This window comes from Struthio camelus, chromosome 2, assembly GCF_040807025.1.
Source record: "Struthio camelus isolate bStrCam1 chromosome 2, bStrCam1.hap1, whole genome shotgun sequence".
NCBI classification, from domain to species: Eukaryota; Metazoa; Chordata; class Aves; order Struthioniformes; family Struthionidae; genus Struthio; species Struthio camelus.
Window position 1 is genome coordinate 28,800,986 of NC_090943.1, and position 26,952 is coordinate 28,827,937.

Here is a 26,952-nt window from a genome sequence, read left to right on the forward strand (position 1 = left end):
ACAGAAAATTTTTGTCTAGAACTTAAATTTGACCTTCAATTTTCATTTTCCAAGTTTACAGATGAACAGTAAATAGATACTAAAGAGGGTAGACTGTGCACTTGAGATTCTAAATTTCTCCTCCTTGAAGGAGGACTAAAGTGATGGTGTGAGGCAATACACAGACTTTAGCTAACCACGTAAACTCTCAGCAGATCTAACATTAGCACTGCTTGTGTTTCTCTCCTCTGCAACATCTATTTGACACAATATGAAAGTTGCTTTGCTGAACTCCATTTGAAGTCTTAAAAAAAAGTGGAAGAGCCCATGCTTGCAGTGAGAGAAAAATAGAGACACTAGTCAACCATTTAGAAGATTTTTATTATAAAACTATTTAAACATTTACATAATAGTAAAAGGCTTAAAACTAGAACTTTATTTTCAGGAATTAAAAAAAAAAATCAGTAACTGCTGAAAAAAGCACTATGTTATCTAGGTAGATAGCCCTTAAGTAACTTTTTAATATTAAAAGATTCCCCAAGGTTTACTTAATTGCTATGCATATCCCAATTTCTGCATTGTGAAAGTAACTTCAAAAGTTACACTTATCCAGAAAGCTTCTATCTGCAAGCACTATTACAGACATTTGTTTATAGTACCTGTGTGGTTCAACTGCTTTGAAATAGAAGTTACAGCTCCCACCTGGAGTAGCTGCAGCTATATTACAGATACCAAGTATGTCATGAGATCACAACTCATGTTCAAGCAACATTGGGCACAAAGAAAGAGGTATAATTTGTGCTTACTTAAAAACAATGACTACCTAGGTATGTTTTTGTGACCTTGTATTCAATACAAAAATCAAAGTATTCAAGTATATTATGGCAGTGAAGGCAATTTTTTCACACCTGTATTTTCTAGATAGAGATATTTCATTTTTATTATCCATTTCATTTACTGAGCTGAGCTCAAAGATAAATAATCTGGTGACTTTTGGTGACTGCAAGTTATTCACTGGAATAAATGGACCTCCATGCAGTACTTAAGTCATTACGCTCAATAATTATCAAAAATGCTTCTAAACTTAGTTTCTAAAACAAGTGAAGCATATTAGAATGCTATTTTAGGTTTGTTTTTTTTTGATTGAGAAATCTACCTCAACAAGACTGCTAGAACACAAAGGTAATAGCAAAAAGAGAAAGCTAGAATTAAGAAACACATTTGATATTCACAGTAGAGTATGGAGTGGCTTTCTGCCAAGTCAGCTTTAGAAAGCTTTCTTACAGCTGGGCAGGATGCTTTGAATACTGTATTTGCAGCCTTTTGCCAAGGATCATACACTTAAGATAACGATGCTAGTAAGTCAAAAAATTTTCAAGTACGAAAATTTTTCTGATAAACTTTGACTGGCCAACTTAGCAATTCCAAATAGTACTTAACTTCTACTCTGTTAAGTTTGCCTCACTTATGAGGGGGAAAATCCACATAGAAGATAGGAAAGGAAGAAGCTCATGGAAAATGAAGTATTTTCCCTACAGCTCTCTTTCGTACTGACACTGTTCCTGTGGCCATTCCCTACTATTTTGCTGTTCATAAAACTTATTTTACAGTTTTCATTGCTGTTCATATTTTAAGTCTTCTCATTTCTCCTAAACCCTTTCCATTGCAAGGGAATAGTTCTTACAAGAAAATTCTATTTCACCACCACTTTTCCTGAAAACCTTTCAAACAGAGGCTTAGTGCTCATTACAGCTTTCAGGCTTTAGAATCCCCATGTACACCTTCGGGCTAAAGTATGGTCCGATACAGATTTGACAAAGCTGTGGGTAAGTTCTTGGATTTTACACAGAAGCAAAACCTGAACCACATGTCCCAATTTTTTGATTTTGGTTTAGTGTACTGAGACACTAATCCTCTAACAGCATGACCAAAAAGAATCACAAGACCATTTTTTAAACACACTGCTTCCCATGCCATGTTTACATAAAACATCAAAACCTTTCAGTTCCACTTGCATGTTTATCTGTCTTAAGTTCCTGGAAAATCCTAACCTACCTACTTAACATAGGTCTTCCAGACTGCAGATGTAGGGTAGATACTACCTTACAGTTGTTACAACCAAGTGCCATTCTACTTCTTGCCTCAAGTATCCCGATTTCCTTCTTAGTATCTTATGCACAGGAGCCTTACCTTACTACTTTTTCATGAAAACCATAAGAAAAAAAATCAAGAAATATAACTTGGAGCAAGGCATCACATAAGAACTACTACTGGAATATAGGGATTTTTGTTTGTTTTTTTTTAAGTGGGATTTCCTTTTACATGGAAGTCACTGTCTCCCTGCCTGGGAATGTCTCCCTCCCTCTCACTCAAGCTGCATTTGTATGCTGTTTGCATCTTGCTACCAGCCTGCCATGTGAAGAGGATCTTTTCCCAATGTTATAAATACAGTTTTAAAGTACAAGTGCACCTGTCTACCTGAGGAGTTCTGTAATAAGATGAGGTGCTGATAACTAGTCTAGGAAAAAAAATATATGCCACTGACATTTATCAGTATTCAGAATTCAAGCATTAGATAGGAGTCAAAAAATGCACGCTTCTACCACATGGAAGTCTTTGATCATAGGATTAAAAAATAGACTGAATTTCCTCTTTATGCAACTCTTAAAAGACATAGTAAAAATGTACACATTCCTCCATGCACTTATTTTCCTCATCCTGAAGTCCACAGCAAGAATTCATATTCAATGCATACAGCCTAGCTTAAACTCCTGATCTTTCTCTTGTCAGTCACAAAACTGAAAAATTTGCCTGTTTGAAAGGAAACTAATACTTCCAAACACTAGTCCTTGTTGAGAAGACAGCTTGATCCCTTTGGGTGCCTTGGATACCAACTTCCCTTCAGAGAGCTGCACTCTGCCTTGATACATTCTTTGGGTCTTTACTTGGGACACACCAGTCATCTGCCTCTGAGGTAGCTTGATAATGCTTATAAGCAGATTTGTTAAAAACTGGGAGTTTTTCTATTGAGTCCGTTGATAGTGCCTAAAATCAAGGAGAAGAGTTACTCAATTTCTGCTTCTCAATAATGCCATTTTGCAAAAAATTCATGCAGTATATTTGAAGTGTTAAGCCTCAAAAAATAGAGAAAAATTATGCAAGTATTCCTAGAATCACAGAATCACACAGAATGACAGAATAGATGCAATAATTAAGATGTGCTTTAGTATTTAGGTTTGTCATGAATAATTCATCAACATAAATGCAATATCAGATCATATTTGTGTACTTTATAGGCCTTAAAAGTATTCCGTAACTTGTTTTCAAGATAACCCTGGAAAAAGCAGAACAGAACTTCTATTTACAGAAGTATACAAAAACTTTAAGGTATGTTCCTCTCCTCCTCTATATTTTGCAATTAAAAAATATTTCATATTGTGCTGGGAAACAGTTAATTAGAAATGCAACATTTATATAGTGGAACAATGAATGACTTTACTTCTAAGTACCAGTCACAATACTTACTGGCATTTCATAGTCAAAATGAGAGCTTTAACTCACAAGCAGAGGATTTTTTTTTTTAAACCTTAAAACAATGCCACAGTAGTTACCTCATTGCATTATTGGTGGTTATCAAAATACATACCTTCAAGTAGATAATTGCATCTGTTCCATAACCAGATATGGAGTAGAGATTTAGGTCTCCTTGAAAGTATTTAGCATACAGACGAGAAATTGGCAAACCATACCCAAAGCCAGCCTAAAAAATAAAGTACAATACAAAAAAATCAAAGTTTTTTTTCTACCTCTACTAGCTCCTGTGATATAAAATTAGATAACCAGAAAGTGTTCAGAGATTTTAAACCGTTTAAAAAGTCTCTGCATTTCATCTTCCCTTAAAAGAAAATAAAATTCTGACCGGCTTCATAAGAAATACTGAACAGGCCATCTTAGACTCTGAAAGAGCTTTTAAGTCAAACCTCCATGGAAGAGGAAAGGGCTCTGCATGTCTTACTTTAGGGCATTAAATTTCTTTATTTTCCCTGCCTGGTTTTTCCACTAAGACTTGTTTAGTCAAAATTGATTGCTACTAGTGATAAACAGTATTCTAAGCCTATCCCAGTTGTCTTTGCCTCCATAAAGATATTTATAATATATTTGAGCACTGAGTGGTAGTGAAGGCCAACTAAATTGCTATCCTTGGAGTAAGAGGGTGGAGCGAAAGAGTTAGATTCAGGTGCTAATGTTCTTTGTCTATACCTTTAAAGGAGGTGTTTTTGTCAGCTAAGCTAGATACTTAAAAACTACTCCAGAAAGTGTTAATTCATGTCTCTGAAGCTCAGTAATCTCTCTATACTCTATAGAGCAGAAGGATAGACATAATGTTTTGTTATTTAAGATGAATCTATTATTCTATGCAATAGATATAATATCTTGTTAGCACTACAGGTATTGAAATCATCTTACAAGAGGCGTTTGTCGAGCATCATCCATCCTTGGCCTTGGTGCTGTAGAATACATGTAGCTGAACAGCTGCTCAATTTTCCTTACTGGAACACCACCTCCTCTGTCAGAGATCTGATTTAAGAGAGAATACAGTTAATTGCAATCATATACTAAAAATAGTATGTAAAATGCTAGTATTGGAGCAAAACCTCCCATAAATGTAGATATTTGTTTGTAGCATATTCTTTTTCGGTTAGATAATTGCTCTAGATGGAGGCTATCAACAGAAGGCTCATGCAGAGGAACTTTGACCTGTTGTTGGAGGCATAAGTTCCTTAACAGTATTTGTTGTACCATATGAAATCATAAAGATTGTCAGGCCCATGCTGTTTTTGGCCAATGAATTACCTTAATTGCCAGGTCCTCATGTCCAAGAACAACCGTCACTTCAACTGGAGAAAGGGAAGGACTGTTTTCTTGAAATTCAACTGTTGCTCTCATTGAATTCTATATAAATTAAGGTTCTCATTATCAAAAAGTGTTGGATATATGCACTTAAAATCACATCTGTGTTATGCAGAGGCTGAGCACAGTTACCATCCATTCCTATCAGTCTCTAGCTTCCAAGAACACACTTGCAATTTCATTTAACATGGGCAGAGGAGGTCGTGTACCTAGTAGTGACTAAACAGTGCAGACTATGTTTGAAAGATTGCATTGTTCTTGCCCAACACAAAACTTGATCAAAGTAACTTCATTAAAGTCAGTAGGATTCTGGACAATAGCTCAAGTCAGCAGTTGCTAACGATTCCCAGAATTCTGCACCCCATGTTAGCTGCACATGAAGTCAGCCCCATTCACTACCTCTCACGATGCCTAACCCACAGGCAAGACACTAGGGTAAAAATGCACTAAGGAATAATTTAAGAGCAGAGGGATACCAACGGTCACAACTCCATGTTAAATAACTAGAAGGCCCTACTCGAGCTCTCTCCCCCTTACCCTGCCCCAGTTATAACCACATGAGAATGTCCAAATATTTTCCTACCAGTTGCAATCATTCCTTTCCCAACTGCTAAGCTATTTCCCCATGTAACAGCTTCTTAGAAATCTCACTGTCCTATACAACACTTTAATCCACTCAGACCTAGCTAGAAAATTTAAATACTTAAGCTCCTGCTGAGAATACTGAGGGAGGAAATAGCTTGTATTTACATACCTTAAAGAGCTCAAAAAGCATGTGAAAGAGATGAGATGGAACATATACAATGTTTATTGGTTTTCCTGGAAATTTTCCTAGAGGAAAGAAAAATTCAAAATTTAAAAGGGAGATGGAACTTTGTTTTGTTTCTGAATTTTATAGTAAGCAAGTTATGTTATAACAAACAAGAAAATACCTCAAGTCTTAGTGGTTTTAAATGGACAATTTTATGAACTCATAGTGTTTTGACTGTAATCATCATTTGCTTAATCATAGTTTATTTGAAAATTAACTGAAAGTTGTATTTTTTGCATTTCTATGCAGATGACAAATATTAATTCCATTTTACAAGTAAAGGATTTTCGTGGTTAAGCAGGCTGCCCAAGACCAGAGACATGCAGGCAGTCTGGACTAGAACGAATGTTTCTCAGTCAGTAGCCCCACTTCCACCTGAAAAATTGCTCCTCTCTGACAACTTATCACATTAAGTACAGACTAATAGTCCTCCTTCCTCAAATTCATGTAAGTTACCTCAGAAAATCTAGTATTTAAGATGCAATGATATCTGAGTTCTAACAGGCGAGATTAAATGAGGTGCTTGTAAAAGCACACAAACTAGCACAGACACACTTGTATGTACCATTATGGCTGCAGAGATAGGAGCCTTCGGAATAGAGAAGGCAATTTGGTTACCAATAGCCAGAAAGACATAAAAAGCCCCTATCTTACCATTCACTTGAGTAAGCTTCAGTTCTGGAGATGTTAAGTAATATTGGTCACACAGCATCTTGGAACTTTCAAAAGCATCTGAAATATTTGTTTAAAGAAGACATGTGAAGTGAAATAAACACTGTAGCAATTCAATCTAACACACAGCAAAATACAGTTTTTAACTGCATTTGCTACTAGGGTGTTACCAAGTATAAGCATGTGTTTCACAGGGGATAATGTCACAGCCACTGTACATAAAGAACTGGGACTAAGTAGGCAATCATAGCAGCAGGGGCAAATCTTTAGTACAATTTGATAATTCTGTAAAGCAAATGTATCTAGGGTATAATTATCTAACAGTAGATGCTGATGTCAGCATCATTGATGACTTAACTCCCACCTCATTTATCACTCGCCAGGCCTTATTCAGACACAATTTACTGCTACTTTACAGTTAGTTTAAATTGCTGTCCCACAGAAGCACACATTTCAGCTGACTGTTTTCAGCCACTTTGTTACAAAAAAACTGTTAGCACCCTATACAAACACATGTTGGTTGCCTGTTAATTACTTGCAACACCAACCATGAAGATAGTTTTGGTTTTTTTTTTTTTTTATGATCGGAAAGCATACATACCATTCACTACTTCAACAACATCACAGCATGGATCAATACTTCCAATGTGCCTTGGGTGCCCTGAGCTGGCATTATCATCAAAGAGAAGGGCTGTTTGAGATGAAAACAATACTGTATTTAATTCCAAACACTATATTACAAAAAACTAAGTTCAGACCAACACAGTATGATCACAGCACATAATCACAAGAGATACTGAGCATTGTTTATGTCTTTTTCAACTTACAAATGCTATCTGCTGCCAGCAAGCTATGCTGACTTCTCTGGTTCAACATCTAAAGGCTTTTCAGAGGCAAAAAGAGATCCCTAAGAGATCCCTTCTGTGCAAGACCTACTACAGTTAGCATTTAGTCTAGATAACCAAAATCCTATTACCATAAAAATTCATACATTGTTTCTAAATTTTCACTATCACAGGAAGTCATCTGAAGCAGATCTTCCAACAGTTTTAAGAGAAGTTTACACTAACATGCTTCTCACTAGGCTGAAATTTTTCCTCAGATAGAATTTCTACTTACTGTGTTGATTCATTATCATCCGGGTAGAAATACGGCTCATGTAAAAACGATCCAAAAAGTACTGGATATTTTGATTGGTGACAGGATCTACTTTAAAAGCATCTTTGTACTCAATTACTCCTTGTGCCATTGTAGGAACCACATCATGATGTCTGTTTCGGACTCTAATTAATGTATCTATAAAGCTAGATCAAAGAGATCTCTTTAGAACATTATTCTAACACTCCATGAAAACAAGATTTGCACAAAATTTTGTACTCCAGCAACAGGGGTAACTGCAGAGGAACCTTAACATTAAAATACTTTCAAAATAATGAAAAAACCCCCAGACTGGAACTCCTCACTGACCTAAAGCAGAAGAGTTTGAATTTAATAGGAGAGGTGTGCTCATTAGCCATGTCAAATTCACTCTCCATTTATTCCCTCATAACAGCCTGAGCAGAGGAGAGCGCGGGGAAGGAAAGAAACCTCCAGTTCACACCTTAAAATGAAGCAAGGATGTGACATTACAGACAATTTTTGCTGATTTGTCATGATAGCTTAAAGTACTGCCTCCAAAAGCCACAACAGGTCATACTTATTGGCAGTATTAATACACCAGGATCAAGGATTAAACCAGTTTGCTTTAAGTGCAATATTTCATGCCAGATTATCAAATTGAGCTAATGACAGTGCTGTCATTCTAAACAGACTACATTGTAAGCAATGAAAAGCTCAATGAAAACAAATGAAAAACTTACTCATGTAAGACTTTTTGGTCATCTGGGCTTTTCTGATGGAACTCAACCAGCTCCATCAGGCTTTGGATGTACCTATTAAAAAGAATACAAGAAACACATGCTATTTATTTGATTGTTATTAGTCTAGGAGCTGGAAAAAGACATCATCTTGTCCTAATCATTACTCTTAAGTCAGCTAGAAACTTGAAGTATCAAAGTATGGAATTATGGATAGTCATTTCTTGAATGCCTGAACACTGGAAGTTGTGAATGACTTCTCATGCCTGCCACCCAGAGTGAAACCTAAAGCCTTATTTTAGGGACCTAGGCTCCCTGAACAGTTCTTGGGAAGAGTGAGGTGTTTCAGAAGTAGTGATCAGGAAGCCACCTAAACAAGTGTTTTCCTGATCTTGATCAGCTTGGCACAAGCTGAGCACTTAAGCCTCTTTGTCCAGTCAAGCTAGGACAACCTCTGACAGCCTAGACATGCTCTGCAAAGGCACAGCTATACTTTGCTAGATTAAGTACAGTTTCTGGATCTCACTCACATGCTTTTTGTCCTTTACATCAGCCATCCTCAAACACTAAGTTATGCCAGTAAAACAAGGTTAACTCAGATTCAACCACTATTAGTAACCACAGCGATCACGTACACTGAATTGCAAACACTCAGTGCACATGCCAAGGCAGTCTGCTGCAGAACTGAAACTTATTAACAATTTCATCAGTGAGAATCAAACAAGCACGTAGCTTGCTCTCTCATTCTTGTGTCAACTTTGCAGATCTGTAAGAACTGGATGAAAACAGAAGACACCTTTTCATCTCTCCCTTCTTAAAAGTAAGGAATTAGATTTGCTGTATGAGCTATTTCAAGCTATTAGGTAAAAAAACACAATTAAATATCCATGCTTTTCCATTTAACTTTAGTATGCTAGACAAGGACAATATGCAACAGCTTACAGTTCAGCTTTCATGAACAGACTGCAGTTCTACTGTATTTTGCGGTTGTCTTATTACTTAAGTCTAGGACAACAGTTCTTAATGTTATGTTATTTGCAGGCAGACTTTAATGGTTCTTACTTACCAGCTCTTTACTAGTTGTACTGATGGAGTGCTTAGCAACTTATCAGGAAGAAGATCAATTTCTTTTAGAATATTCGCAAACCTCACAGGAAGCTCTTGTCGCAGAAATGCAAAAGATGTTCTCTCACATCCATTAGTTGAGCCTATAAAATAAGCCCAACACAAAAAAGTGTAAAAAAAAAAAAGGAAAATTTTAACACAAAATTGTGAATTACCATCTTGAAGTTCACCACGGGCTTCAGGACTACATTGCTCTGCATTTTCAGCCGTCGTGCTGTTACTGGCTGGTTCTCCCAAATGCATGTATAGGCTTGTGCTGAATGCTGTTATGTGACAGCAAGACACAGCCTATTCCTTGGGGGCATACTCCTATGTTTCCCGTTTAGAGGCAGAACTTATTTGTAATCCTCTAAGATCACAATCCTCTAAGAGAGCCATTCCAGCCACTCACTGTAAACAACATGGGCTTCTTCAGGGTGACGTCTGAAACTGTCATGGGAACAGAGGTTTTACAGCTGCCAAGGCGATAACTGGATACGGGTACAGTACGTACGCTCCAGCAAGCAAAGTAATGACTCCTCCCCGATAAGGTTGAGCACGGAACACGAAAACATCCATTAGTCGACCTGACTGTTACCACCCCCCCTCCATCCTATTAACAGCCCCGAAATAGAGGTTTGACGTCCCTGCAGCTTTAGCCGCGGCAGTCACAGGATCGGCATCGCCTGGCAAGCGGGCTGCGGCACGCGGCCCACGGAGGGCGCCGGAGGCGAAGGGGGGCCGCTGCGGGCGGCCTCCCCGCTAGGAGGACGGGGCGCCCCCCCCCCCCCCGCCCGGGCCGGCCGTGCACCGCCCCCCGCCCCAGCCAGCGGCGGAGAGCCGGGCTCCCAACCGCCCCCGCCCCGCTCTCACCGAAGTCCAGCAGCTGCTTCATGGAGAGCGGCGAGGGGGAGAAGCGGGAGAAGGTCTCCACCTCCAGCGGCAGCCGGCTGCTGCTGGCCCCGGCCAGCGGGGCTGCGCTGCGCAGGGCGATCCGGGCGGCCTTCATCGCTCCCGCGGCGGCGGGGTGGGGCTCGCTCGCTCGGAGGTCTGTGGCAGCGAGGGAGGGAGGGAGGGAGGGAGGTGGACAGATGGATGGACGGGCTGCAGGTCAGTCACTGCGAACTGGACCGGTCTTTGCGCGGCCCCAGCGCCCTGTGGCCGGGGGCCGCCACGTGCCGCCTTTATTTACGGGCTCCAGGGGCGGGGCTCCCGGCGAGCCACGCCCCCTAACGGAACTGTCTCCTGGCGGGCAGCGCGGCGGGGGGGAGGGGTGGTGCGTGACGGCCGTTGGGGACAGGGAGCCCCGCCAGCTGCCCCGCGGCACCGGGCCGGCGGAGGGGGGGAGTGGCCTCTGGGCTGCGGCGGGGGCGCTGCCGGCTGCGCCGCCCCCCAGTGACCTTGTTTACGCGTTAGGTGTAGGGCAATGTCAGGCCTCCCGCCGCCGGGCGGCCTGGACGCGAGCCAAGGGCTTTTCGCGCCCGGTTGGGCACCTGCCTTGGGCAGGGGGCTTCGGCGAAGGGGTCCGGGGCGCCCTGTGGCAGCTCGGAGGGGCGGGCAGGGCTTCCCAGCCGCAGAGACCCCTTCAGGGCATCACCGCCCGGGCGGTACAGAGGCCTCTGACACTCTTACTCTTAGTTTCACGCTCTGTGGATAGCCGGTGGCGCGTCAAGAACGCAGATGGCGGCCCTCACGCCATGCCTAGCCCAGTGGGGAAGACGAAACACCTGCGCTAGTGAGGTGCACAGCTCCCAGCCGGCTGCTAAATGTGTCACCCGTCACCAGCCTGACTCGTCCCGGGTGGTGGTTTTCTGTACGAGGCTGCTGTCGCCCATGTCAAGACGGCGGTGGTGCCTGTGGCGCTGAGGCCTGGGGAGGTGACCGGTGGAGGGAGATGCTGCCGTTCTGCAGCATCTGCAGGTGCTGTTGCTCCCGCTGCACTGCTAACGCTGAGCGGGGGCTGACCCAGGGGATTAACCAAGCAGGGAAATATCTGGGGGTTTGCAGCCCTCTTCTTTGCATTAAGTGCAGGGGATGCTAGTGAGGGAAATGCTGAAGGTCCAGAGTCTGTGCAGAGAGTAGATGGGAGTGAAGGGGGCACAGACTAGATCCTAAATGCACAACTTAAAGAGTTTCTGACATGTAGATCATCGTGGTGACCTGGATTAATAGCGACCAAATATTTAAAAGACAGCTGCTTCGGTGACAGTGACACACTGGTTCCAAATGCCTGTGTGACCCTATTTACTCCCTCTATAGCTGACCTAAGAATTGATTGACTGAACTGCTCTCTCACTCTTAGCTAATCTTCCCGGGTCAGAGATGAGCTGGGAAAAGTCTGCACACCCTTCCTCTTTTGTGGAAAGCGAACTTTGCTTTCCGGTGCTGTCTGGCATTTTATCAAGTCTTCGAGTCTACTTCACTAAAGGCAGCGTTTGCATAATGTGTTGAAGAATGGAGTTAGTTTCAGCAAAGGCGTTCCTGACATCCTAAATCTTGGTCACTAATAGCAGGACCATGTGACAATAAAACAATTATTTATTTTAATATTATTTTTTCTCTCACCATGGATGAGCTACGCTGTTATTGTTCCATCAGATATATTACTTGATCACAGTGATAAAAGTGTTGGCATATGAAATGTGAATTGAAGCAAAATAAAGACATCTAGTAATAGCAAATGTAACCTTGTAGATTTTTCCTGCTCTTGCCAGAAGATTAAAATTTGGGAATAGCTGCTGAGGGTTCATTTTGACTGATTTAACATTGTTTTCCTGCAAGTTGCAGGTGACTCATTGAAATAAAAAACAACAACAACAAATTTGTTTGAATTATGGAACATGTATAAATTATTTTTGTTTTCTTTTTATTTTCTTCCTGAAGCAAATAATCAATGGGAAACATAAAAATCTCAAGATTAACATTTTGCCATGAAATCTGAGTAAACAAAGTCATCTGCACTGGACAGTTATTTTAGTTTGTAAGTTCACTGTTTGAATCCCACTGAGATCCTCCATTTTGATCTGCTTGTTTGCTGACCCTGCTAAATATAAAGAACTTGTATAACCTTTGTGAGTCATCCTATCACTTACTCCATTCTGAATAGGAAAAAGTCTACTAGGAATAATTTTTATTATTCACATTCTTTTTCTTTACAGAAATTTGTTTTCTCATAATTTTCCTCATAGTTATGTGCAGTGAGGGGAAGAACAAAAGTCTTACAGGTTCTGTTTAGCTCCTAACAAACAGTGCAATAGTAGTTGCAGAAAATGTAGGGAAAGTGTTGGCTTTCCCAAGTATTGAAAGAATAAGGCTCCAGTAGCTCAAAACCTGGACACTTTTCAAAACAAACCAAACTTCTATAAGAATTTTACATACCAGCAGCCCATAAATATTATTCCAACAACTAACAGTTTTGTTACTCTAATGACTGCTTCTGGAAGGAAGTGCATGATGGTTTATACACCACAGAATGTTTTGAGCAATATGACTTCCCGTTCCTGAAAAAATGAATGATATATTTGGGCAATAACTGTTAGGAATGTTCTGAATATTGGCCCAGCAGCTATTTTTTATGCACAAAGTAACAACTTAACTGGATTCCTTGTCAGCCAAGTTGCATGTGAATAAAAAACTGGGCAGTGACTATCATAACAGTTTGAAATAACTCCACTATCTCTCCTAACTACAGTACTGTTTGTTCTCTCTTTCTTTCCTCTCTAAATCACCGTTTTCCCTCTCCTCCTGAAGCCCTAGTGCATTGGCAATTACGAGTACTGATACTAGAAAACAGCTTTGTGATAGTGAAAAACAGTGCCAGATCTGAACTGTGGTATCCACTCAAATGTTTTCTCGTTGTTCCTATTTTAATATTTTATTTTTCTCTTCTGAAATGCCCAAAGGCAAGTTTGGAAAAGGGAGGAATGATGCTTTCAGTTGCTGGTGGTGTTTCAGCTGTTTCAACCACAGTAATGTTTTGCTGACTATCCTTAAGAAAATGAGTTTTGATAACATTCTCCTTTTTTACACAGCAGCTAGCTCCAAAACAGCAGAAGGAATAAGACCACAGTGCTATTCATTTGTCCCCTAAAATGTTATCCGTTGCTGCCCCCCCCAGCTTCCCCCTCCCAGTGTTCCTGATGTCATCCGGGGTGCCGGAGACATAACGTGCCGTGCTTAGGGCAGAGCTGTGCTCCTGGCGAGCCAGGATACGTGACAATTGGCTGAGTTGCAGTTGTCTAGTAGGTGTCCTGGCTGACTTTGCCCTGCCATTTCCTCAGTGGGGAGGCAAATTTAAGGTTCTTCCTCATAATCCACCTGCCAACGGGTGCTGGAGACACAACGTGCTGTACTGGGGTTGGAGCTTCTCTCCTGCCCAGCAGAAATATGTGTGACACTTGGCGGGGTTGCTGCTGTCTAGTAGGGTGCATCTTGGCTGAGCTTCCCCTGCCTTGTCCTCAATGTGGACCAAAATTTGAATCTCTTCTCCTAATGCAGCTGCCGGTTTGCACAAGGTTTGTAGCAAATGGATTATCTTTTTAAATTTGATTGAAATTGGCTAACAATTATTGAGGAGGGTTTGGCAGACAGGTTTAGAGTGGGAAGGAAGGAGTGATCTGGTGACTGAAAGGCGTGAGCTCTATTTGCGGCACTTGGTCAAATTTCCAGCAGTACCATGGGCAAAGCCCTCGATCCCAGTCTGCGTACAGATCAGCATTTATCCATCTGGGTCAATACTTTATTCCACCAACATGTCGTGAGATTTATTTTCTAAATATATATGCAGCCCTTTGGGTGGAAAAATTGACAGAAATAGCGTTAAAGCCAGGATCACGTCTTCCTGCGCTTCGCTTTCTGCCACCCGACATTACACAGCTGCAGAAGTTGTCACACTGCCGAGAGGGCTCCCGGCGCGGCGAAAATAGCCAAAGTGGGTGAAAGGTTGCCGGCTCCACACAAACACGCTCTGGGTCAGGCCTGGCTGAGCAAAGTTTAGTAAGTGAAAGGTTGTGCAGCCGCTCCAGCGCTTGCGCAATATCCTCCGTGTGCCCATATTTTGCAAAAGTCAGAGTACAGTAGTTGGATCATTTTACTGCTGGAGTTCTGGCCTGTAATCTGCCTGGAGCTGTAAACATCCTTCAGCATGTACATGCCAACAGAGCAGTCATAAACAGGAGACAGCCTTTTTTTTCTGATTCTCTGCCTTTGTTATTCAAATATTCCAATGTTTTCTGTTAACTGCTTTAAAATCATAATTCAGGTAGAGCAAAGCACAACAGATTACTGGTTTTGAAATGCTGCTATTCCAAAAAATAGCTAGCGACTTGCATGAGATTAACTATAGGTGTTTCAAGCTGGAGCTTAGAGAGAAGCAGAAAGAGAGGGAAAGCTATTTGGAGTATAGCTGTACCCTCGAGGAAAAAAGCTAGGACTCAAACTGTGAAAAAACATGCCTCACTCAAAGTCTATTTTATGAAAAGCCTGTCACTAGAGCTTGTTGAATTCAGGAGGCTGCTTACTATGCCGGAGGAAGTAATCTTCAATTAAGAACACCGTTGCAGAGAGAATAGAGATGAACAGTCAGCGTGGGCTGGAGCTGATCTAAAGTATATAGACAGACAAGAAATGTCCTTCTCTAGCTTCAGCTGGCTGCCTCAGCAGTTGTGGGAGAGTGTGTGCTGTCCTCTGTGAGAGCTGCTGCAGCAAAGGCAATGGCAGAAGAAGTGGGTCATTGGGACAGCTCCTCTGCCCAGTGGCTGCCCTCAACTTGAGCCGCCCAGCTTTGAAGAAGAGCTCCCAGGAAAAGGAGGGCAACTTGAGAAAAGTCAGAAAAAATGTGAAAGTTATCAGAAGAATATATCTTTTAAGGCCCAAATATGTTTCAGCAGAATCAGAAAGCAATTATATTTTCCTATAGGAATTTAGGAAGGGAGTTAGTAAAACAGGATGGATAAGTTTTAAAGTTTCGGGTTAGAAATCTAAGAAACACTGCGCTCTGAGAAGAAGGATCTCCAGCATGATTGTAACCCTTATTCTAGTCATGGGCTTTGAATCAGTATGCACATTGCTTTTCTTTTGCAGGTTGGACCACCATGGAGGAAGATGAGGTTTTTTTGCTAATTCTTTTATATGTGAACTACCCTTGATACTGTTGACTATAGTAGGAGACTTGGTAAAACAGATGTGATGGCTTGAATGTCCACATTATTTCTGTTCAGAACAATAGCGTTGAATCATTATTGCAGGTTATTTTGCCTGAGGCTAATCTTAGACAGCATTCTGTCTGCCCTCTTGTTCCCTTGCAGGATTTCTCTCATGAAATGCAGAAGCATATATTTTCTTCTTATTTGACATAAGAAGTTGAAAGAGAATTTTACTCAAGGATATTGTGAGATAAGATGAGAGACATCACCTAGGAGAAAACTTGCGGTGATGCTGTCTGCCCCTTCTTTGAAAAGAGCTGCAGAGTTTGTGGATATTAGTGGAATGCTAGTGCTCCCAGGGGTTCAGATTGCCCAAAGGGAGTTTGTTTCCGGTTTGTGACTGTTATTACTGAAGTGTGAACTCACAGATATTCTTAAGCTCATCTTAACAAAGATTGAATTTCCACAATGTGCTCTACAGAAGATAACCACACAGTAAGCCTATGGGAGTTTTATTATCTAATGAAATGTATAACTGCAGGCTAAGCCATAATAGCTGCAGTTAAATATGAAAATGAAGTTGTCTATGTATTGAAATAGTCCTGGTAAAGAACCACTACAATTAAAATGTTGCTGATGCACCATTAAAGTTGTTTGCCATTGGATCGGGATATGTACAGCAATATTTTTGTATCACATGACTAAAAGGTATCTAATTATGGGTAAATCATCAACTGCAGTGTTGATGGAGCACTAAGAACAGCTTAAAAAAGAAAAACGTTCCATTAATTGTGGAACTGTTTTAATCTTGTGGTGTATTAGACTCTGCTTTAGTAAAGTATAAGGAGCCTGAGTATACGCTTACTTTTTTTTTTTAACTCTAATTCCTTTAATATTCTTTATCCACATTGACACTTTCAAATTAATTTTTCAATATTGCACTCCTCTAACAGTCCTTTGAATTGAAAAGTAAAATAGTCAGAGCTATGCTCATACTTGTTTTACAAGATTTCAATCTACCTAAAGTGGCATAAAACCCCACACAGTTTGGTTTTTGTTCATTTCTCTGATTTAAATGACACCAACATTCTAAATGCATTGCAGTGTTTATATTTATATTCATGCACTCACATATGTTTTAGGTAGTTTCTGTATGGGAGAAAAAACTAGACATGCAAAAACATTGAATGAAGGAAGTGGTTTTTTTTTTTTTCAGCTAACATATTTGCCTGTTTCAGAAAAGCTCAAAATGTGTGCAAATACAAATCTTGATTCCGTACTACGTGGGACATAACATCTTAGTACAAATAATCAATAATGTGTTTGCGGTCATTAGTTTCACAAAGCCTTTTTTGAGAAAACATATTTTAACATACTAACATTAGGATACAGTCTTCAAAATAGAGATGGAAAATGTCTTTACCTCCTTTGAGACCAACTGAATTGTAAGTTTCAGTGGACAAATCTGCTATTAACAATACAGCTTTTCATTGCAAAAAGCAGATTCACTTGAAATGTATAGAATCTCCATTTACACGTGATAGGAAACATTGTAATTTTTTCTTAGGCAGTCCACCACTGTTGGAGAAGTATGAATTTTCAAGACTTACATTTCATGGCTAGTAATTATTAATAAATATTTAAGCTGATTTGAATGTTTGGAGAGTTCCTCATCCTCACAAGGAAATGCAAGCTTATTGTGTGGTTCATACAGTACTGGAGAAATGTTAGGATATTTTATTGTTCAAATCTAATAATAAGTCTACTGCAAGCTACCAGAAGATATCCTAGTCAAGAGCAAACCTGGTAAAAAGCACAAGAGGCCTTGCTAGCTTTCAGCAAGTGCTCAAAGTGTTTTCCCCCAAGGTAGCTGCTACAGCACCAGTTTTCCTTCTGCTTCTCATTCCAGATATGCTGTGTAAAAGCCTGAAAACCTATACGTTATTTGCAACTCTCTGTATGCTAAAGTTTGAGGAACTGTGGTAAGGAAGCTATCAAAAAAATTGTGGAAAGTTACTACTCAGAAACACATATGTAGTTCTGGTAAGAATACAGTAATAATTTGAATAAGCTACTTAGACTGATATTGCATGGGTGTTGCCACACTTAAGTGAACAACAAGGATATCTGTATTTATTTCTACAGGTATTTTAGGCTGCCTTAAAATAAAGCCTACACGTGGAAGTGACATATATGCTAAAATCCTCTCATATATAGAAAAATAAAGTCTTTAAATTGTAGGTATTTAAGTGAAAAGGTAAAGTCCTTGCTGGATTCAAATCAATGCCAAGAATCTTAGCTGGGACATGACTTTACTGAAACTGACCTCTGATGACTTGGGAAAAATCAGAGCTTCTGTGAAACTGAACTAATAAAAACGCCTCTATAGCATTTCCCATACAAAAATCCTTAGTCAAACTTTTATTATTTTTCTGACTCTTCTTGTGAAATATAGTGTATGGATTTGGTATCTGCACTTTGTGTATGAAAAAATCTCAAAGGGGTAGTGGGCTGCCTTTTGAAAAGCAGTCTGTAATTTTGTGTGACCCAGTTTTGGCTGCCTAACAGAGGCCATGAGACTTTGCAGTTCTTAGAGACTTGAGCCAGATTTGTCAATGCTCATCACCTTGGAAAATTAAGTGCTAGATCTCACCGACATCCTGAATTTAATTGTGCTTTTGAAAATATGGTATAAATTTCTTACCCGAAGTCACTCAAAGAGAAAAATTACAGCATTCTGACTCTCATAGTCCTCTCTTTCAAATGCAAATGGGGTGTGTACCATGTTTAACCACTCTTGGAGAAATCTATCTAAAATTGTACATCTGAAGCATCCAGATAATTCTAGTCCTTTATAGTCGGTTCGTATTTCAAATCTTGTGCCAAATGCTTGAAGTCCTTGGAGTAGAGAAGACCCAGAGGGAACACAGAAAATTATATAGGAAAGGCATCAATTCACTCTTGCTGAGCAATAATTTGGTTTGGTTAGTAACCTGTGAAGTGGTTCACTGAAATGATCAACTTTAAGGAAACTATAAAGTGTGTGATTATTGATATCTGCTGCAGGTGACCTTTATGTGCTGAAAAGATCATGAAGTAGTCAAGACAAAAAAATTACAACCTCCTTTTCTTCTTCTGTTTAATGGTCTGAAATTGAAAAAATGGATCTATTGAACCCCAGTTAAAAGTTAGTACTGCCAAATAAAATAAGGCTACCCCCTGCAACTTACAGTTTTCCAGGTATGTTATTTATACCTTAGAGACGAAACTCTCTTACTCGAGGGAGTTATGATTCACTACCCTTATGTGAACATAAATCACCTCAGATTTTTTCCATCCATTCACTACCTCTTCCATTAACTTTCCTCTCTATTGTAAAGAAATGTATTCCATCATTTTAAAGGAACAGGTAAAGGCATAGACAGACATAGATCATTAACTTTTTTACTCCTGATTCTTTTTTCAGTGTCTTGAGAAGAACTGTGTTGTGTGCCTTGCTATCTTTCCTACTTTTGAGTATTTTTATGGGTGCACTTTAGGGTTTGTATCAACCTAATCTAAACTCTTGTCAGTATCGTGAAATTTATACTTGTACTGATCAGCTTGCAGGACATGGTTAATGCTCCAGCATCACAGTTCCCACCGTTATATCAATATATAGCAGGTAACATTTCAAATGCATTAACTACGCAAGTGACCTTTTAACTGTCCTTAGGAGCTTCTCTCACAAAGCTACAGAGTCAGTGTGCTGATTACCACAGCAGTCTGAGGCTGACATCTTAGGCGTCACACATCATCTTGATTAGGGACCAAAAATGCAATAGCGTGCCACTGGGTATGTCCCATGACACACACATTGCCTATGTGTGCTAGAAACTGGAAATGCTGACGGGGATCCAGGACAGAGCCAGAAAAAGCATTGCTTTTCTTTATTTAAATAGCCCCCTAGCAATTCCTCTGTAATCACGTCAGTTGAATTATTTTTTCCAAGCTCCTATCCTATCCTATCCTGTCCTGTCCTGTCCTGTCCTGTCCTGTCCCGTCCCGTCCCGTCCCGTCCCGTCCCATCCTATCTTATCCTACTGTTGCCATTAAAATAAACAGATGTTTTCCAGAAGTACACTGAGCAACATGATGAGTATTTGAAATATGTGATTGCCATCTTGTTTGTATTTTTTCCATTGGGAATGCTATTCATTTTTACATTATTTAAAATTAATTTTGTGTTTGATTTACAGTTTACAACACGGCGAAAATCGTGTGTTTTCCACTTGCAGTGGAAGGGTAGAGAGCGTGTAGTAGATCCCAATTGCTGTGGGTATTTGCTGCACTGGCTTGGCTTGGCCTCAGAGAAAGTTTTTGTGTGCTTGTAGAAGAGATCTATTCTATGCTATGACTGGGAAACTGAGCTGTCACCAGCACTGTTTAACCCAGAATTTCAAGTGATCTTTTAAGTATTTGGGGATCTAGCAACTGGGTGTCTGAAAATAGAATAAGGAGGAGTTGTTTACAGGAAAGGACTGACTTGATATGCTCACTATTTACTGCGTTGCTGAAGAGCTGTGCTGTAATGTTCCGTACTAGTGAAAGTTCACAAAGAGTTGATGAGCTCATGCATTAATAAAGTCTAAATTTTCGGCAGGATGATATGAAATCTTCTTGCCAGCTGCAAACACTATAGAGTATTATGTCTAGCTATTGCAATGTGAGAAATCGGAGGAGATCACCAGAGCATCCTTGAAAAGGTGGGCTAACTTCTCAGCAAGAGGGAAGTTGTATATGTGTTATTTCTAGATACTAGATAGTGTGTGAATGATCATGAATGAAGTCCTAATCCAAAGTCTACTACAACCAGTTAAATGTTTTTCAGCCATTTCAGCTGTAGTCTTCAGTGGGAATTAGATCAAACTTCTGTAAGATAAGTGAAGGCAACATGCCTAGTGAAAAGAAAAAGTTAGTTTTAGGCTTTATATTTTATATTTTTCCATCATTTTTAACAATACTCAGAAAAATATTTTGATGTGATTTTTCTCCTTGTTCTGCTTCCTACATTCCACGTAGATTAATTCAATGAGGTTTTTTTATGACTGTCTAACTTAAAGAAAGCAATGACCTAGGCCACCTTTGCAAGAAAGAGTAAAACAGACACGCACCTTCTTGTTTTTAAATCTTTTTTGTACGTGCTTTGTTCCTTCTAGATAAAATAAGCAATACTCTGGTTTCAAAAAGCTTGTGAGGATGATGTTCATCATTGGTCACAGACTGTCAAGAGACCAGCAAGGAAGTAACACTCAGGGATCTGTTGCCAGGACCCAGTGTTACTGAAGGCAGGTGGAGAGGGAGAACTGAAGAATTCCCCCATAAGCACCAGTATCTGAGTGCGCTCTGAGATCAGGAGAGCAGCGAGGGACACCTAACCCTGGAACTACTGAATAATACAACAGTATCACCTATCTCTTCTCCAGATGTTCTGTACTAAGTAGCAAGAAAATATTAGAAAGGTAGGATGGACTCTGCCTGGAAATCTGTAACAGTGAATTTTATATTCACAAGTGAGCTTCCTTCTATTTTTCAGTCAGTTGTTAGGGCCATGGACACAGTGTTCTCTTAGATTGCTTAGACTGTGAGACTAGACTTGACGTGTTAGCTGGCCTCACCAAGCCAACCAACTCATGTCCATTCTGCATCATTAATCACTAAACCAACCCAGGTGTGTCAATATAGCACAGAGTCCTTCTAGGACAGTCCTGTCAAGGCACTTTTAGAATTCATACCACCATGATACAAGGAGCTCTGATTAGCTGTTGCCATTATGCTTCAGTGCCTTTTGCCTTTTTGTCTTTTTTTTTTTTTTTTTTTTGCATTTGGAAGAGGAAGGAACTGGATGAGAATGTGGACTTAAGATCCTTACTCAGAACAAGACTAGTCAGAAGACAAGACATGGATCGTAAGTGCTGCACTTTATTCCTAACAAGAGACACAAGCCTACTGTATTGTTCAAGTCAAAACATCTTTACTTTCCTTACGCCCATACACTTTGGGTAGAGGCTCTTGCTATCAGCACAAACAACAGTTTTTTTCCATGCCTCAGTGCCATGTAGTTGTTCAGAAATCTCCCTAGACATCTTACAGACATAACTCTGCTGCCTGCCTCACCTTAAAGTCTGAAAATGGCTACTCAAGGAATCAGCTGCAGGCCACCTGAATCCAAACACTAAGGCTTGGCATGTCTAAGACTAAGACATGGGCAAAGTCACAAGAAGTCTCTGTCCTTATGGCCATACAATTATGTGTCACATAGCAACAGTCTCTAGCCCAAAGCTACACAAAATTCCTTCAAAGTTTGTCAGACCCCACTCTGGCCTTTGTGTTATAACGCTCCTAAATCAAGACTGAGAGCTCTCTGCCCAATTAGTCAACAACTGGAGAGACCATCACAATTCAACCTAAAGCTATTGTTTGCTATTACCTATAGACATTTAGTCTGAAGATCCAAGTCAATGAAGGTATCTCTCCTTGTGTAATGTTATTGGAAATGATCAGAAGCCTAAGGTTTTCAAAAGAAATCTGGGCATATTGTCACAAAGAATGACTCTGGGAGATGGCCTGACTGCCTCTTTGAGAAGATTAGGGTAGAGGGAGAGGAGACAAAAGTTTAAGAGCAGAAAAATGCTGGGGCTCCTTACCAACCAACTACACACTACCCTTTCTGCTATCTCCTTAGCCTCTGCAGCCCCCAGGTGCCCACCCTGACATGCTAATTGTGAAAGTACGAGCCAGCATGTTTGTGATTATGAAACTGTATGTGAAGATTCCCCTTCTGCTCTTTCCCACTGCAGCTCCAGGTCTAATACAGCCGTGTATGCATTTCATCCTTCCCCCAAATCTCAGAGATAGGCTGGAGATGCTGCTGTATGGATGCTTTATGAAAATCTCTGCAGTGAAGCAGGAGGGAATCCTGGTCACTTCTCAGGGCTATGGTTGAGAGCTGGTCCTGGAAAAGGCCAAGCAGCTATGCTTGGCCTACCATTGGCCAAGAAGGCCAATGGTATGCTGGGGTGCATTAGGAAGTGTTGCCAGCAGGTCGAGGGAGGTGATCCTGCCCCTCTACTCAGCCCTGGTGAGATGTGCCTTGGAGTACTGTGTCCAATTCTGGGCTCCGCAGTACAAGAGAGACAAGGTGCTACCAGAGAGAGTCCAGCGGAGGGCTACAAAGATGATGAGGAGACTGGAGCATCTCTCCTCTGAAGAAAGGCTGAGGGAGCTTCTCCTGTTTAGCCTGGAGAAGAGAAGACTGAGAGGCAATCTGATCAATATATCCAAGTATCTGAAGAGGGGGTGTTGAGAAGATGAGGCCAGTCTCTTCTCCGTGGTGCCCAGTGACAGGACAAGAGGCAATGGGCAGAAACTGAAACACAGGAAGTTCCATCTGAACATGAGGAAAAACTTTCCTGTGAGGGTGCCTGAGCATTGGACCAGGTTGCCCAGAGAGGTAGTGGAGTCTCCTTCCCTGGAGATACTCAAAACCCACCTGGATGCGATCCTGGGGAGTATGCTCTAGAGGGCCCTGCTTGAGCAGAGGGGCTGGACTAGATGATCTCCAGAGGTCCCTTCCAACCTCAACCATTCGGTGATTCTGTGATTCTGTGATCTGTCCTTGAGGTGAACTTCGGCTAGGTCGTGTGTCCTTGAGGTAGATTGGAAGAGAGCCAGCTGGGGAGAGGGCAAGGATCGTAAGAAGGCAATATAGGCATCCCCCTCTTTGTATTGGCTTAGGAATGGTCCCTGGGAGATGATGAGAGCCGGTGTCCACAGAGGCCAATGCCCATACCTTGAGTTTTGCTTGAGGCATGGCACCTCTGTGCACTTTTGAGTGGGGTAGGGTTTTGGGAAGAGAGGAGGAGATCTGGATGGGTATCCTGGACTTGAAAGGCCCCATACCCTTTTACAGAAGTCATTTTTGAGTCAACTGCCCATAGATGTCTACTGTTTGGCACAAGGGATCAGGAGGGGTGGAGAGCTCTGCTTAACAGAGGAGAGGGAATAGTGGGCCTAGCTGAGGTAGGGGCTGGCACCAGGAAGGCACCATGGGCCATGTTTCTGTATGAACCTCTGTATCAGGGACTTTAGAGATTGGGGTGGAGCTGGGCTGAGGAGTGTGCAAGGGTTGTGGGTCTGGGGTGCACACTACATCCTCAGGCCCAGCCCCGAGTGCCTTTGGGCACTGTTTGGCACTTCTGAGTGAACTATCTTTCCTCTTTTCCCTAAACCTCAGCCTAAGCAGTACCTTTGCCATCCCGCTCTGCACAGGTCTGAGAAGGTCATGATGGCAGAAGAGAGGATTTGGCCTGACTATGTGGTGCAGTAAGTTTTAATCCAGGGCAATAAGCAATGCAGGTTCCATCACCTCTGTGTTGTATTCCTGTTTTTCGTCACAACACCGACTCCATTTTGCTAGTTAGCTTTGCTAGTTTTACAAATGTTAACCATTGTCAATTGGCCACTTCTAAGGCCAGTCATTATCTTCATAGCCTCTTCTCTACCTATACACTAGGCTCTTCCAACCATTTCTTCTCTGAAATTCAACCCTTAACCCTATCACAAACACTAGTAATCTATAGTACTAGAGTAAGCATGGACTATAACTAACTGCTGCGTTTTACAGTTCAGGAGGGATTTAGAGATAGAACAGTTGAATTGCCCAGTATTTTTGTGTGTTTTTTTTTTTAAATTTGATGTTATTATTGTTGTTATTATTATTATTGCTAGTACTAACAAATAGCCTACACTGTAGGCTCTGTTCATAGTATTGAAGTGCCCATAGAAAGAAGAGGAGGGCCAGCAGGATAAGCCATATCCCGATATGTTTGTTTCAGTCCCTTTTTACTGTCTATTCCATATTGTTAGACTGAAAGTTATAGTTGGGTTGAGCGTGGGATGGAAGGTTATGAAAAGAAAGAAAATGAGGCTACAGGTTATCTGTGGATCTTGAGAGTTCCCAGAGCCTGGGCTGAATATTGTGTTGGCAGTGCTGTTTCTTCACCTTAGCTCCAACTTCATCCCTTAATTATGTAAAATATGGAGTTAGGTTTCAGGTTTCTTTGAGTACTTGGAAAAGGAAAAGAGAAAGAGCCCATGTAGATATTTTGTTGCCCAGAGGCTAGGGTGAGTAATGAGCAGTAGCTGCCAGTTTATTTTAGCTCTAATTTGTTCACTGATCAGTACAGAATATTAGGATTAGGGTGAAGATTAGGGTTAGGAAAGGAAGTAAAGCACTGCTCAGATGACTAGTGCATTCAAAGTCTAGGCTGAGACTTCTATTGGTATTAGTCATGAATGTATGTGGGATTTTAGGGTAGGGGTATAGCTAGGGCTAGGGCTGGGATCAGGGTCCGAAAAAGAAAGTATTGCAGAACCTGGCTTGTTGCTGTGCTGCAAATGCAATAATCTAATGGTTAACCTATTATGTAGACTGTATGGCACCCTATCTTCATATAATACTAGGTTTAGGGTTAGGGTTAGGGAGAGTGGAGCATTCCACTCTATAGGTGGCCTAGCTGAAAGAGGAGAGGTGGTGCTGGTGGTACTGGTCAAAGGCTTATATGGTATTTCAGCCTAGGTTTTATCACTTATCTGTATAAAGTTTCACTGTGTTGATAGGGTTTGAATAAGGTTTCGGAAAAGGAGGCATGGAAAAGCCCAGTTTTTTGATATACTAAAATGAGGCCTCAGTTTGATGCACACTAATGAATGAAAGTATTTTAGCCACAGTTAAGCTCCTGTGCAGATAAATTATTGTACACAGTGTAAGGAAAAAGTAAAAGAGACATGGTTATTGATCCACACAGAATGGTCCATAAGCATAGAAAGAGGACTGGGCTTGGAAGTGACCAAATATTAAGACTTTATTTTAGCCCCTATCCTGATCACCAGTATACATTGTCACCTAAGCCTAAACCCAACACCAGTGTTATGAACCAGTATAGGCTCAGGAAGAGTAATAGCCTGAGTCAGGTGTTTGAACATAGGTGTCTGCTGGATATGCTGGACATCCATATGGTTATGGCTGATAACACAGACAACTTACAGGAGACCTCTGTTTCTCTTCTGAAGTGGCAGCTATAGTAGGGTGAACTGAAGATCTCAGATGGTATTTGAGAGACTAAATTTTTGCTGTATGGCTGTAGGACTAAGGTGAGGACTGGTGTTGGCAGGAACCAGTAATACTCCATTTTAGCCTACTTTGGTCGTGTATTTCAGGATAATGCTGACAGGTGGTATCAGCAGGGGCAGTGACTAATATTTCATCTTAACCTAGTTCTGTCACCTGTTGACCTACTTCTTCACCCTGTTCCACAGAGTGGAAGACTTATGAGTTAGGGTTAAGAAATAAAAAGATGGAAAACTTGGGGATCCAGAGATCTAACATGAATATTCCTGTCAGTAGAGACCAATGACTTTCAGACCCAGTCTGGGCGAGAATTAGCACACAGGTTTACAGCTGGCAAGAGAGGAACAGGCGTGATTATTGTACCCTGATGTCCTGCAGAACTAGAATGAGGACTGGCCTTTTGAAGGACCACAGCTAAATACTACCTTTTAGTCTCTGATAGATCACAATGTATTGTATTGGGGTTTGTGTTAGATTTCAAATAATGTAAAAGAAGAATGGTTGTGCCCCGGTTTTTATTGGCTCTTCCTTGGCATGTGAGTGCAGGGTGGAGCTGGTAGGTATAAACACTAATTTATAATATTTGAGGCTTATTTGAGCCCTAGTTTGTGTCTAGCCTTCTATCTACATGGAGCATTGGAATTACAGTAGGGTAAGGCTTTCGTTAGGAAAAAAAAAAAAAGAGCGAAAGAGTTCTTGGTGTTGTGTAGCTTGTGGGCTTGAATGAGAGCTGGTGATGATGATAGGAGGCAATTTTGAATACTTGGAAAAAGTGCTGGAAGGAGTCCAGGTCACCATATTACCATAGTTCGATTTAATTTAATATTGGGGTTATTTCTGAAGATCATACTAGTATTAGGAAAAGAAAGTGCTGAGAATACTGTTGGATTTCATATGGCTGTGGGCTAGTATAACAGCCTGTGGCAGTTGAGGCTTAGGTATCAACAATTCTTTATTTTCAGAATAAGCAGAAAAGTGAAAGGCTCCTTGGAAGATCAGTGACTGGCAGGGGAGGATGAAATCTGGTGGAATCAAAGGCCAATGTCTAATTCTTCATTTCAACCTCATTTTCATCACCAGCATGTATATTATCCTAGGCTTAAGATAAAGCAGGTGTTTAGGGAAAGGAAGAATGGAATAGCTTAAGAACATGAGAGCATCATAGCATCTAACGTGAGAGGGGCCAATTGTTAACACTTCATGCGGCCCCCTAGTTATACAAAATACTGCTTAGCTTGGGTTATTGTTGAGAAAAGGAAGTATCTTGGCATGGCCTGAGAGGAAGAGTGGTGTTGTTAGAGCCAA

General features: G+C 41.0%; 1 protein-coding gene across 1 annotated transcript; it reads right to left on the reverse strand.

Moving 5' to 3' along the window:
* Positions 1-339: 339 nt before the first annotated feature.
* On the reverse strand, positions 340-10,538 carry PDK4 (pyruvate dehydrogenase kinase 4). Its single transcript, XM_068934895.1, has 11 exons — positions 10,207-10,538; positions 9,296-9,437; positions 8,233-8,304; positions 7,493-7,677; positions 6,975-7,064; positions 6,356-6,433; positions 5,645-5,721; positions 4,834-4,932; positions 4,447-4,557; positions 3,626-3,739; positions 340-3,024 (listed from the first exon to the last, which is right to left on the reverse strand). The coding sequence occupies exons 1-11, from the start codon at positions 10,340-10,342 to the stop codon at positions 2,881-2,883; spliced, it is 1,248 nt and encodes a 415-aa protein (XP_068790996.1). The 5' UTR covers positions 10,343-10,538; the 3' UTR covers positions 340-2,880.
* Positions 10,539-26,952: the final 16,414 nt, after the last annotated feature.